Below are 14,500 nucleotides of genomic sequence, written 5' to 3' on the forward strand. Positions count from 1 at the left end.
CCGCTTGGCAAGAAGCCTTTTGCGCGTGCACATGTCGCACGTGCGCTACACGTCTCCGCGACCTGAACATTGCCTTAGTTCTTACCACTTCCAAACCCCTCTAAAGCCATTCAGGTTGTTGGCTGTCAAATGTGAAATATGAACTCAAATGCGAAATTGCTGATATCCTAGCAAAAATAAGAACCGCAATTTTGAATAGAAATGCCACGGTGCGAACATTATTAAAAGTTGTTAATTGCTGCCTGCGGCATTTATGCTAGAATTCAGGCTCAAGCAGCAGTAAAATTTTAAGCATTCAACACAACCAAAAAAATAATGCATGATGACCCCTTCTAACTGTGGAGCTTACGCCGATGTGGCATTTTTGCTGGGTTTCTGCAATTTTCTAGCTTTTCTCCCCTTACTGCGGCATTTATGACCGCAGCCAGCAACGACAGAGTTAACTGGGGGGGAAAGCAGTTGCCCTTTGACTGACAGATTGGAGACCCTAGGTCAGGACCCAATCGATTTACATGTGGGGCGGGTTGAAAGGACTCCTAGGAGCTGTTGGGAAGAAGTGTGTGACCGAGGTGAGAGAGGAACAATGGAGGCTGGACAAATTCTCTTGGGGTGAGTCTGCAGAACCTTGTGGGACAGGATTTTAGGGGCTTGGTCTCACCAGGGTTTTGCTGAGATTCAAGCAGGAAGGAAGTGGTAACTACCGAAATTACAGTAACTTGTCCCTACAATCAGGCTCTGTACCAGAGGACTGGAAAGTAGGTAATGTGACTCCGATTTCCAAAAAGGCAGAGAATTCCACAAGTTGATTATGCGTTGTATGAAAAAGTACTTCCTTTTGTCAGTCCTAAATTTCTTGGCAATCAGTTTCATGGGATGACACTTTTTCCTCTGTGTAGGAGATCCTCAGGAAGGGTAGTGAACTGAGCATGCTCAAGAACTGTGCAATGTGACTTGTTTGTAGGCATAGAGCCGCCTTCCAGCCCCAGTTCTGTCTCGCTTGGGATAGGACGTTCTGAGAGAAAGCTCGGCAAGCTAAGCATATTTTTTCCTAAGCACAAGCCAGCAAGGGCTTGAGAGTTGTCATAACCAATATCTTTAGATTAAACTATAGGAGCAGCTCAGCTCTGGTGGGTTGTACCCTGGGTAGATTAAATAAAATCAGTGGGCTTTTTAAAAGTCAGTTTGAAACGTGGTATTTTCAATTATATGAAGTACCTTAAAAATAATTTGGTATAAAATGAAATCTGCGTACAACCATGTCAGTGTCTACATTCAATATCTTAAAACTGAAACCATGATTTTCTATCAAACACTGAATTAGCAAGCTTTCCCATATAAAAACACACTAGGACAAGCACAAGTGTGACACAATAGGTCATTATTATTGTGCAAACTGTGAATAATTAGACGCTGCCAATCAACCTACGCGCACATTTACTTTCCACCTCATGGAGAAACACTTCTGTTCAGTAACTAGCAGCCTCTCACCGCCGCCCCAGCATCTTGAACATTCTGGACACATCATCTTCAAGTCAGCAACCTGGCAGCATCCCATGCTTTTAGGAACATAGGAAGTTGCCATATACCGAGTCAGACCCTTGGTCCATCTTGCTCAGTATTGTCTACACAGACTGGCAGCGGCTTCTCCAAGGTTGCAGAAGGAATCTCTCTCAGCCCTATCTTGGAGATGCTGCCAGGGAGGGAACTTGGAACCTAGATGCTCTTCCCAGAGCGGCTCCATCCCCTAAGGGGAATATCTTACAGTGCTCACACTTCTAGTCTCCCTTTCGTATGCAACCAGGGTGGACCCTGCTTAGCTTAAGGGGACAAGTCATGCTTGCTACCACAAGACCAGCTCTCTTCCTCTTCCTTTTGACATCCAGAGCCAAACAGAAGCCCTTAATTTCACACTTGCTCCCCTGGTCTCTAGACTCTGTAGTGCACAAAAGGCATGTGGGCTGCATGAACAGATTGCATTGCTGGAGACTGCACGGACTTTATATACTTGCAAAACCACTTTTTAGTTGCTATAGCAACCAGTTAGGATAGCATGCTCATTCAGGAAGTATTTGAATGATGAAACTAGAGCTTGATTGAAGTCCATTCCTTCATTTCTGTACAAGAGAGACATGCAAGAGTCAATGTTTATAAACCTAACACTAACCCCCTATGGTCTGGGCAATATGACGAACATAAGAACCTCCATGGGAGAGCACGTATTGACAGTCTGCACTTGATCCCTAGGAGCAGACAGAGAGGCATCGTGTTGAGTGGCCAAGGCAGGAGAGCAGCAGCAGCAACACAGATCCATCAATTCCAGCCAGAGGGCATGCTGGGACCGGCCAGTGGCCAGTCAGGAACCAGGAGCAGCTGAAAAGATGGAACTCCTCAATCTGAGGACCAGGAGCATCTAAAGCAGGGATTCTCAACATTGGGTCCCCAGATGTTTTTGGACTTCAACTCCCATAATCCCCAGCCCCAGTGGCCTTTGGTTGAGAATTATGGGAGTTGAAGTCCAATAACATCTGGGGACCCAAGGTTGAGAATCCCTGATCTAAAGCCTCTTTTCAGAGAACTGATTTGCAAACCTCGGCCTCTACCACGTGCCTAGAGCTTCTTCCTCCCTTCTTTGTGGTTAGAACACATCTCCACCCCAGCTGCTCAGCCACTTCCCATACACAGGCCTTCCTGTAGAAAGATGACTGTCATACGTTTATGCAGCACACCTCTAGCTCTTTATCACAATTTGCAGCACACTCTTCCTCAGAGGAACTCAGAGTGGCACACAAAGGATCTAACCTATTTTATCCAGGCAACAATCCTGTTAGGTAGGCCAGGTCAAGAGATAACAACCGGTCCAAAGCCACCCAGTTAGCTTCATGACTGAGCAGAGGCCTAAAAGATGGTCTCCCTGTTCCAAGTCCAATGGTCCATCCATGACATCAGATGGCCAGCTCTAGCCCTGGCCACCCTATAACATTTTAATCAAGGCATGACGACATTTGCATGATGACGTTTCACTTGTATGCAAAAGAAAAACACATTTTCAAGTGGTAAGAAACAGAAATACTCTGCCCTTTAATGCCACGTCTCTCCCTGGATCTTGCATGTGAATGCCCAGCTTGGCTTGAGGGCATGTGCTCCATGCAAAGCCTTTCAGCTGCACAGTGCCTGCCAACTTTACTGCAGTACTCAAGGACACATATCTGACACATCACTTTCTGCTAGGCTTTCCTGACACTGCACAACACCACATTGGCTCTGTCAGCAGTAACAGGGGGTCAAAAACTTGTGAAGCTCTACATTGGCCCCCAAAGTCCTGTTACCCAGGTTTCCCTTTGCAGACAAGTTCAACTATGATGTGTGCCTTGCGAAGCATTTATTTATTTTTCATACTGCCCCATACGCAAGTCCCTAGGCAGTCCACAATCTAAAAACACAATAATAAAATATTAACACAATTAAAACAGTTTAAAATACAATTAAAAACTCTAAAGCGTAAAACACTGAAACTATAAACTAAAAGCCTGACTAAACAGGTATGTTTTCAGGTCCTTCTTAAAAACATCCAGAGAAGGGAAGCACGTTCATTTGGAAGCATGTCCCAAAGTCTGGGGCAACCCTAGAAAAGGCCCGGTTTCGAGTCACCACCTGGGTCCAACCCAGATTATCTTAATAGGTAGCAGGATTCATCAAGGCGACGGCGTCCTCTTAAATAGTGCTGGGCTGGAGACCAACAGCAGTTGACCAGGATACTCAGTGACCAGAAGCTCATGAACATATGAAGCCTATACTTTAACAACTAGTCAGAACCAGAATCAAACAATTTTAGAGTTGGAAAGGACACTGGAGATATTCTTGTCCCATCCATAATGAACCTATGGAATTCTCTGCCACAGGATATGGCTTTAAAAGGGGCTTAGATAAATTCATGGAGGACAAGTCTATCAAGGGCAACTAGTCTGCTAGCTATAGGCCACCTCCAGCCTCAGAGGCAAGATGCCTCTAAATACCAGATGTAACCACCTTAAGTGGTACAGTGGGGAAATGCTTGACTAACAAGCAGAAGGTTGCCGGTTTGAATTCCCACTGGTATATTCCCCAAACTATGGGAAACACCTCTATCGGGCAGCAGCGATATAGGAAGATGCTGAAAGGCATCATCTCATACTGTGTGGGAGGAGGCAATGGTAATACCCCTCCTGTATTCTACCAAAGAAAATCACAGGGCTCTGTGGGCACCAGGAGTCGACACTGTCTTGACAGCACACTTTCAGGGAGCCAACAGCAGGAGAAGGGGCATGCCCTCAGCTTTTATCTGTGGGCCAGCAGGGCTGTTTTTATGTCCCCTGCTCAGAGTAGGAAACTGCTGCAGCAACTCTGACAGATGGCAAACAGTCTGCCTCATGCAGCAGTAGGCTCTTTGCTGGAGGTTTTCAAATTGAGGCTGGACAACCAACATTTGTTAGGGATGCAGTAGAAACTCCCTGCACTGAGCAGGAGGTTGAACTCAAAGGCTTCCAAGGTCCATTTTCAACTCTACAATTAGAACAGAATTTTGGAGCTGGAAAGCGGCCTTGGAAGCCTTCTAGTCCAACCTCCTGCTCAGTGCAGGAAATTTCTACGGTATCCCTGATAGATGGTTGGTTGTCTAGCCTCAGTTTGAAAACCTCCAGCAAAGGAGAGCACATCCCTGCATGAGGCACACTGTTCCTACAATTAGATAATCCTTCCTAATGTCTAGCCTAAATCTACTTCCTTAGCATTTCAGCCATTGATTCTAGTTCCGCTCTCAGGAACAACAGTCAGATCTTTCTTTATGTGGCAGCCCTTCAGATAGTTGAAGGTGGCTATCATATCTCCCCACCAGTGCTCCCTCTAACAGGGATTCCCAGATGTTGTGGACTATAACTCCCATAATCCCAGAGCAAAAGCCATTGCAGCAGGGGATTCCGGGAGTTGTGGTCAACAACATCTGGGAATCCCTGCTAGAAGGAACACTGCTCCCCACTCTGCTGCCCACTTAATCTTCTCTTCTCTAAGCAAGATGTAGCCAGCTCCTCCTTTTACCCATTCCTCATTGGACTTGACTTCTAAAGCCCTCAACATCTTTATTGTCCTCCTCTGAGCCAACAGTGGAGAGCAACATGTCTTTCTTAAAATACTGGGCCCAGAAGTGGTCACAGGATCAAAATGAGGCCTGGCCAGTTCAGCATAGAGTGGAACCAGTGTTCCCTCTAACAGGGATTCCCAGATATGGTTGACTACAACTCCCATAATTCCCAGCCAAAGGTGACTGCAGCTGGGGTTGCTGGGAGTTATAGTCCACTTCAGCTGGGAATCCCTGTTAAAGGGAACACTGAGTGGAACTATTACCTCTCCTGATCTGGACACTGCATTACTATTTCAGACAGCTGCATGGCACTGCTGGTCAGTGTTCCCTGTAACAGAGATTTCCAGATGTTGTTGACTACAGCTCCCAGAATCTCCAGCTGCAATGGTCTTTAGCCGAGGATTCTGGGAATTGTAGTCAACATCTGGGAATTCCTGTTACAAGGAACACAGTACTGGTACATGTTCAACTGACTGACCCTTTTGCACTGTACTGCAGCCAAACCAGATCTCCCCCGTCCTGTACTTGTGCACCCTTGATCAAATGAGCTCAGTACAGTTATTTATACTGGCCAGCTGTAGCTCTTGCAAAAGAGGGCAACCCAGATGATCAGGGGTCTAGAGCACCTTCCTTGCGAGGCAAGGCTACAACAGCTGGGGCTATTTAGATAAGAAAAAAGACAGCTGTGGGGAGACAGGATAGAGGTCTATAAAATCATGCATGGTGTGGAGAAAGTGAAGAGAGAGAAATTCTTCTCCCTCTCACATAACACTAGAACCAGGGGTCATCCCATGAAATTGATTGCCAGGAAATTTAGGTCTAGCCAACAGAAATACTTTTTCACACAACACATAATCCACTTGTGGAATTCTCTGCCACAAGATGTGGTGACAGCCAACAACCTGGATGGCTTGAAGAGGAGTTTGGATCACTTCATGGAGGAAAGGTCTATCAACGGCTACTAGTCAGAGGGCTATAGGCCACCTCCAGCCTCAGAGGCAGGATGCCTCTGAATACCAGTTGCAAGGGAGTAACAGCAGGAGAGTGCTAACCCTAACCCTCCACTCCTGCCTGTAAGCTCCTCAGAGGCATCTGGTGGGCCACTGTGTGAAACAGGATGGTGGGCTAGATGGGCCTCCTTGAAGGGCCTGATCCAGCAGGGCTGTTCTTAGGTTCTCTCTAGGGCTTCAGACAGGGATCCTCCTCACCCGTAACTGGAACTCCCGGGATTGGACCTGGGGCCTTTTGCATGCAAAGCAGGGGCTCTACCACTCAGCTACAACTCAGGAGCACTGAAGCACTGCCATCTCATTTCCTGTGAATCCTCCACGGAAACATAAAGCAACCCTTGCCCCAGTCAAATTCCAGGCCAGTTAATGGCACTCTGCCAGAGGTGTCCAGGGCCTCCACATCCCCCTGGGGGGCCCCCAAGTTGTCTTAGTCTGTCCTGGGTGGTGTGGTTTATGCCCTCAAGAACCGATGTGCCACATGATGCTTAACTTGCAGCGGGGGGGGGGGCGGGCTCCGAGATTACCTAGGCACACCTCTGCACTCTCCGGGGGGTTTGCCCAGGACCTTCTATCCCAGAGGGATGTGTGTGTGTGTGTGTGTGTGTGTGTGTTCACTGCAGGGGCTGCCCCTCATGTCCCGAAGATCCCTTGCACCTCTAGCAGCTCAGCAGCAGCCAGGCTTGGCACCTTTCCCTTCACGGAGGCAGAGACACCAAGTCCCCCGCCCGCTCTGGGCTGAGCCCATCTCCTCTGCCTCCTCCTCCTGCTCCACCTGAAAGCTTTGGAGCAGCAGCAGCAGCAGCAGCAACAACACAAACCATGAGCCACGACGACACCCGCCCCGCCCAAAGAGCCCAAACTCAAAGAGGGCTGCGAGCGACACAGGCGGCGGCCGAGGGCTCCCCGCAGCCCAAATGCCAGCCTGCGCGGCAGCCCCGGCCCCACGCGGGGCCCCGGCCTCGTCGCCCCCCCGCCGCAGCCTTAGCCCTGGAGAGCCCCGGACGAAGAAGCCGCGCGAGGGGGGGGGAGAGCCCCCCCGCGCCCCCCGCAGGCCTCCCGGGCGCCGCCGGACTCCCCCGCCCGAAGCAGCCACTCGGCCCGCCCGAGGCGGCTCAGGGGGCCAGGCCGCCGCCGCCGCAGCAGGAGAGGGAGGCGCGCAGCCATCAGCCTCCCCCAGCCGGGCCGCCGCCCCCAGTCCTGGCGCAGGGCTCGGCTCGGCTCCCCGTCTCGGCCCGCAGCCGCCCACGCCCAGGCGCGCCTCTCGCCTCCGCCGCCGCCTCCGCAGCCCGGGGGGGGGGGGGGCAAGCAGCGCCCCAGCCCGGCCCCCTCCGCTGCTGCCGCCGCTCCTCCCGGGGGCGACCCGGCCGCCGCCTCCCCTCCCTGGCCTCGCGCCCGCCCGGCGGGTGACTCACCGCGCTTGCCCGGCGCGAAGGCGACCACCACGAAGTAGTCGGCGAGGCGGGCCATGGCGGAGGCGGAGGCCGAGGCTCACCCCCGCGCGGGTCCCGCTCCGTCTCCAGCCGCCGCCTCAGCAGCCGCCATTTTGGTCCGGCGGCAGTCCCCGACCCAACCCGTCCCGGACGCCTCACGCACGCGCGCCACCCGCCAATGGAAGGCGGCCTATCCGTTGGGGAGCGTTCCGATTGGCCTTTCTTGAGCCGAGTGCCCGCCTCTTCCATTTCCCGGCCGCGGCGGAACATGGGACATGGAGGAGGGGGCGGGCCCGCTAGGCTGGGCTGGGTGCGCATGCGCGCAGGCTCCTCGCGGAGGAGCGCCCCCTGGGGGAGGCGAAGTGCCTGCGCGCAGCGGGCCCACCGTCGGAAGCAGACCCCCCCCGCCCCAAGTCCCCCGGAGGAGAGCCGGGCCGGGGCAGGAGCCAGCCGTCGGGGCTTGCGGCCTGGCCCGCCGCATCGGGCCGCGGGGGTCTGCCCTGGAATCCAAGGGCCTCGACCCGAGTGGGGGGCTCTGCTCAAGCTCAGGGAGCTCTGGCTCTGCCCACGGGAGCGTGCAGATGCCCTCTGGGTGCCCCTCCGTCCATCTCCCCCACATCATCCGTTTCCTGCAGCAAGTCTGGGACCCTCCTTGGGTGGACCGCCCCCCCCCCCGCAGGAGGGGATGCTGCGGGGGCCAAGGAAGCCAGCCTGCCTGCCTGCCTGCCTGCTTGCCAGTCTGAGGGGTCCCCTGGAGAGGGAGGCCTGCAGAGCTGAGCGTGGCCCCTTGGGGGGAGGAGGAGGAGAGTCCTCACAGGAGTGAGGGTTTGGGCTAGCAGGGCTCCAGAGGCTCTGCAAGCACAGGCAGCCTGGCAGCAGCCCTCTTTGGAAGGTACTGTACATATTTATTTTTGCATTTCTGAAATACTGCTTCCACCTTGATCTCTAGGTAGTGTGCAAAATTGAAACCACAATTGCAAACACAAACCATTAAAACAGTTACATACAATGAAATGCCTGGATAAACAGTTGCAAATCTTGGGCTTTCCTAAAGGCAGGTAACAAACTTCGCATCTGAGGAAGGAATGTGTTCCGTTTCTGCCTGCAGGCATCTCTCCATAGCCAAATGTCCAGCTGAAAGACCAAGGCAAAGAAAATGTGGGTGCATGGAGCCTCATTTCTAAAGCCAGCGTAATATAACTGACCATACAAAGTCTTTACAGCTTATAAGGTGAGGAAGTTATGATGGGTACTTTAACTTGGAATGTCCATGCTTGTTAGAGCACGAGTGAAAATATAAAGCTTCTTAACTCTTATCTTAAACCAAAGGGTTTTTTAATGACTGAATTTCCAAGTAGGCTTGTGCCCGGAACGTTTCGGAGGCCATTATGAAGGCCTCTGAAACGTTTCAGCTCCGGAGGCCATTTTGGCACTTCGGCACCAGCGGGGGTAGTCCTTTAAGGGCGGGGGAGGGTGCAGTCACCCCTCCCACCGCATTTCCCCCGCCGGCGCTCCGTTACTCTTAAGCCCCTCAGGGCGGCAGCGTTCCTCCCTGCCGCCCCGTTTTCATCATTGGCCGGAAGTAGCAAGCGCGCGTGTGCCCGTCGCGTGTGTGTGCATGGCGGACGGGCGTGCACACACGCGCTTGCTACTTCCGGCCGATGACGAAAACGGGGCGGCAGGGAGGAACGCTGCCCCGAGAGGCTTAAAAGTAACGGAGCGCCGGCGGGGGAGATGCAGTGGGAGGGGTGAGTGCACCCTCCCCCGCCCTTAAAGGACCACCCCCGCCGGTGCCAAAGAAACTTCATGCACATCCTGTTTCCAAGCTTTTTGAAAAGGAAGCTCTGATTAGGCGCTGTGAGGAAGAGAAATGTAATGTGTCACTTCTCCATGCTGACTACATGGAGTATCCATATTCATAGGCAGAGTGCCTCTGACATAGAACCTGGATGTTCTGCAGCAGAGGTATATGCTCAGAGGTGCAGCTGGGTAATTTTGGAGCCTGGACCTAATGGTGTTATGCCCCCTGCCCCTTGCAAGACAAGCATTGTCTCCCTATGCACACGCCAGCAAGGAGAAATAGGATCTCACGGACTAAGTAAGCAGTGGGCACCTGCCGAATCAGTTCAAACAGATACAAACTGTTCCAAGTGGTTTTTAAAAACTAGTGACCCCAACTAAAGGTACATAAAAGACATGTAACCCTAACCCACACCACCAACAGCAACCAAAGTTTTCCTGAACTCTCTTGAATGCCCAAACCGTTACCAGTTGATGTGGCACCTGCTGGTCTGGTTCTCTGGCTGGGTGAGATGACGTGTGTGGTGTGTCAAGCAAGGGAGGCGCCCACTGGCTGGCTCTGCAGGTGCCGCCGCCTCTCCCTGATCTCCGTTCACACCTGGCATGATGCTTGGCCTGGGCACCGGCTAGAATGGGACTTGTGCCTGGCAGAAGAGGGCTGCTGCTGCTGCTGATGATGATCGAGAAGGGGGATTCAGGAGGCGGGGCGGGGGGGGCGGCCCAGGAGGCCTGTGCACGCGGGTTAGGGTTAGGGTTAGGGTTAGGGTGCGGGTGCCATGCACACACACGCTCCGCCAGCAGCGCAGCGACAGCAGGAGTCCTGGGACAGAGTGCCGCATTATGGGGTGGGGGGGGCGGTGCCTGGAGACCATGGTAGCCACGGGGGACCAGACTTCTGCCCTGGGGAAGTCCGGCGGGGGGGTGGGGGGAATGGCGCCTCTGTCTAAATCCCTTCAGGCCCCCAGCCCCACGACTTGGTGTCGCTTCGCCACGCCCCTCATTACCTCACTGCGACTCTGTGCTTCCTCCTAACGGGTGGAGCCCCCTCCAAATGGCCCCTCCTTTTTAACCATATAAGGTAACTCGTACTCTGCATATGCCCTCCTCCCCCAGAGGACAACCCCACCCCACCCCAAATGCTTCGAACCTCGACTCCTCTTCCCAGGGTTGGAAGCCTAGGAGCCCTTTCCTCCTCCTCCTCCTCCTCCTCCTCCTCCTCCTCCTCCGTTCCCTCAGGACACGCAGATCTTGAGCAAGCCCTGGAAAGCTGGCGGGGGGGGCAGGTGGTAGATAGGGCTCAAGCTCAAGTTCTCGGGGCCAGTTGGCCTCTCGGACATTGATCACATGAGCAACCTGACCTTGGCTCTTTTTCTTCTTTTATTAAAGTTGTGGCATGTTTTAATGAAACTTATTGGCATCTGGGGTTTTTTTCTTCCTGCTTTCTAGAGACTTGTACACAGAAGACATAGCTTCTGAGCACAGACAGAGTACATTTCTCCCTTTTAAGTCACAGGCCTCTGCTTAATAGTTACTGGCTGACATGATGAGGAAAATTACTCACAGAAGTCCTATTGAAATTAAAAGAGTAACTTGCCTAACTTACTTTCTGAGTAATCTTCCTCGTCATATCAGCCACTATCTTTTTCTTGTTGTCTTCTGTACATCGTGGGAGGAGGAGAGGAGTCATTGGCCTCCTTTTCTTCTTAAGTAGACTGACAGACACAGCCTAGACCCTGTGGGGCGCTCATCTCAGATTCTGTGAGAGCAGTCCATGCACTGGCTGAGATGATGGTTTAACACTGTTTCCCACCCACATGTTTATCAGGATCTGTCCATGACTTTCCTCCCAACATCATTTTTCAGGGATCGTTTAACTACTCCTTTATTTTGAAGCAAGTCTCATTGAGTTTAATGGACCTTGTTCCCTTTTAAGTGTGTCTATAGAATGGTGGCCAAATTTGCAGATGATACCAAACTCTTTTGGGTAGTGAAATCCAAAACAGATTGTGAGGAACTCCAAAAGGATCTCTCCAAACTGGGGGAGTGGGCGACCAAGTGGCAAATGTGGTTCAGTGTCGGCAAGTGTAAAGTGATGCACATTGGGAAGAAAAACCCCAACTTCAAGAATACGATCTGAGCTGTCGGTGACTGATCAAGAGAGAGATCTTGGGGTCGTGGTGGACAGCTCATTGAAAGTGTTGATTCAATGTGTGGCAGCTGTGAAGAAGGCCAATTCCATGCTAGGGGTCATTAGGAAGGGGATTGAAAATAAAACTGTTAATATTATAATGCCCTTGTACAAAACTACGGTGTGGCCACACCTGGAGTACTGCGTACAATTCTGGTCACCACATCCAAAGAAGGACATTGTAGAACTGGAAAAGGTGCAGAAGAGGGCAACCAAGATGATCAGGGGCCTAGAGCACCTTTCTTATGAGGCAAGGCTACAACAGCTGGGGCTATTTAGTTTAGAAAAAAGACAACTGTGGGGAGACATGATCGAGGCCTAGAAAATCATGCATGATGTGGAGAAAGTGGAGAGAGATAAATTCTTCTCCCTCTCACATAAAACTAGAACCAGGGGTCATCCCATGAAATTGATTGCCAGGAAATCTAGGGCCAACAAAAGGAAGTACTTTTTCACACAACACATAATCAACTTGTGGAATTCTCTGCCACAAGATGTGACAGCCAACAGCTCGAATGGCTTGAAGAGGGGTTTGGATCACTTCATGGAGGAGAGGTCTATCAATGGCTACTAGTTGGAGGGCTATAGGCCACCTCCAGCCTCAAAGGTAGGATGCCTCTGAGTACCAGTCACAGGGCAGTAACAGCAGGAGAGAGGGCATGCCCTCAATTCCTGCCTTTAGGCTTCCAGCAGCATCTGGTGGGCCACTGTGTAAAACAGGATGCTGGACTAGATGGGTCCTGGGCCTGATCCAGCAGGGCTGTTCTTATGGAGATCCTTGTAGAATCTAAACACTAAGTATTTATTGGTGAAGTACATTTTGGATAGGAAAGACCCAACCCTAATATTTAGAACTATGTAATGAATAGGGAGGGAGGGAGATGTTTCCATCTACTCTCTAAGAGAAAAGGAAGGGGTTCTGACTCTCAACATTAAATGCCTTAAGAGTAATATCAGAGTTGATAGAGTAGAAGCAGGTAGTACTGTTAGGGAGACCCTTATTCACTATCTCTACTCCCAATGCCCCTAATGGTCATTAGGATAATTAGTGCAAAAGGTCAATGCACTGGAAGTCCATCTCCAACATCATTCACTCAATGGGATCCAGGTGAGGAAGATGCCATCGCTATGGCTGACAGCCATTCCTCTCCAACCACTTCTCCCCACCTACAGAGAACCTAGTAGGGCCTCAAGGCAGAGTGTGGGGTGAGCCTTTTGCAGATAGCTCTATCTGGCCATATGCTGCTGCACAAGGGCATCTAGGGTGGGTTATCTCCTCCCCACCCAGTAGCAGCCGGTTTGGTGGGGGGGCTCTTAAATACCTCTTTGAACAGCGGCAAACATACCCACCACCCATACCCGAAGTGCTCTACAGGGCAGAGACATGCAACCTGCAGACAGGTTGCCCTGCCTGCCTCCACGCCCCGCATGGGCATGCCCCGCCTCGCACATGGGAGGGGTTAGTATGGCACAAACCTGCTGTACTAATCCCTCAAATGGTCTCCGTGCATAAATGGAGGCTAACCGAGCGGTGGGAGCAGGGCAGCCTGTCTGCCCTCCGGATGCCAGGTCGGGCGCCTCTGCCCTGTAGAGCATTTCAGCTAGAGGCAGCGGGTAAGTTTGCCACTCAGTAAAGGGTTATTTTCCCACTCTCACCACCACCTCCTGGAGCAGCAGGACTACATGAATTAGACAAAGCTTTAAGAGCCAGGGGAGGGATTCCCTGCCCAGTTCTTTCGGTCCTGGGTCCAGATCCAGGGATAGCCATTCGGTCTTCTGCTAGGGGCCTGTTAGAACCCTAGAAGAACCCTAACCGGCTTCTCAGTCCTGCCAACTTTTTCTCTTCTCTTTAGAACCCTAACCCTTCCCTTCATCTCTTCTCCTTCCCCCACCCCTGTCTTCCAATCCTTAATCTAAAGAAAAGGAATTATACTTCCTTCTCTTTTTTCCTCTTCCCCTTGGGAGTCTCTCCCTTTACCCTAAAATTGAACCTGGATGCCCTAAGACCAAGCACATCTTAATCCTCAAAGGAAAACAGGAGGATGATTTCCCATGCAGGCGCGGCGGGGGGGATGGGACTGTTGGAAGTTAAAGGACTTTGCGCTGTCTCTTTGTCTCAGACAGTGGAGGACAGACTAGTGAGTCAGAGGGCTAGAGAGTCAAGACATTGGTCATCACTTCTCCACTGCTCTGATGCTATCCCTTTGAAATGTAGATTGCTACTCTTAGGGATTCAACTTCCTTCCTCTCTCTCTTCCCTACCTGCTCCTCTACCTTGCAACATGGCAAGCCTCTCTCCCTGCACCATATGTGCAGAGAAGATGCAGAACCCATCTGCATCCAGCTAGATAGATAGATTAGAGATCCTAACTCCTCACTTTCCTATCTAGAATGGAGTTCCTTAATAAATGCCTTTTATATTGATTTGAAACTATGAATTGGCTCCAAGTTACTTTACTCTCAGGATACACGCATGCCTAACTAAAGAACCGCTGTGTTGTGCCTCTGTGCACTCTGCTATAATGAGAAAGGGATTCTCTCACCACAGAGAATTTCCAACAGGTTATGGGCCCAGTATTTTGAGCTGCGTGTACTGCAACTAGAGAGTTAGGTTTGTTCCAGGAGATCCAGTGAGATCTAGCGTGGACACTTTGAATTGCTAATCTACAGCAACTGCCTTTTGGAGCCAGTGAGGATGGCTACATACCTAGAGGGAAAACTCAGGCTGACTATCCTGAATGCAGACAACTATTTGGAATGGAAAACCAGATTGAGTATTGCACTGAAAGCAGGACTCCAAAACGTTACTGAAGAGACCCCCCCCCGCAGATGGAACCACAGCTGCTGGGAAAACTGCGAAACAAAATTGGCTGGTTAAGGATGCAAAATCTCAAGCGATGATCGCAGCTTCTGTGAGTAAAAATTTCCTTTACACTATATGTGATCTTGGAACCTCAAA

The 14,500-nt window shown here is 51.4% G+C and overlaps 2 protein-coding genes across 9 annotated transcripts in view; one reads left to right on the plus strand and one right to left on the minus strand.

Annotated features, from left to right (window-relative positions):
* The window catches only part of SBF1 (SET binding factor 1), a 138,945-nt gene extending 131,228 nt beyond the window's left edge, over positions 1-7,717 (minus strand). For 7 of the 8 annotated variants that reach the window (XM_053252435.1, XM_053252436.1, XM_053252429.1 and 4 more), the window contains exon 1: positions 7,536-7,716. In XM_053252435.1, coding sequence (XP_053108410.1) covers positions 7,536-7,590 — 55 coding nt within the window. In that variant the 5' untranslated portion in view covers positions 7,591-7,716. Of the gene's footprint in view, positions 1-7,535 lie in introns of all 8 variants that reach the window. The other variant, XM_053252430.1, reaches the window with a different exon arrangement.
* Positions 7,589-14,500, plus strand: part of ADM2 (adrenomedullin 2) — a 47,941-nt gene continuing 41,029 nt past the window's right edge. Inside the window, exon 1 of the mRNA XM_053256270.1 lies at positions 7,589-7,749. Within this exon, the coding sequence (XP_053112245.1) occupies positions 7,589-7,749 (161 nt within the window). The remainder of the gene's footprint in view (positions 7,750-14,500) is intronic.

The sequence above is a fragment of the Hemicordylus capensis genome, chromosome 5 (assembly GCF_027244095.1).
Source record: "Hemicordylus capensis ecotype Gifberg chromosome 5, rHemCap1.1.pri, whole genome shotgun sequence".
Taxonomy (NCBI): domain Eukaryota; kingdom Metazoa; phylum Chordata; class Lepidosauria; order Squamata; family Cordylidae; genus Hemicordylus; species Hemicordylus capensis.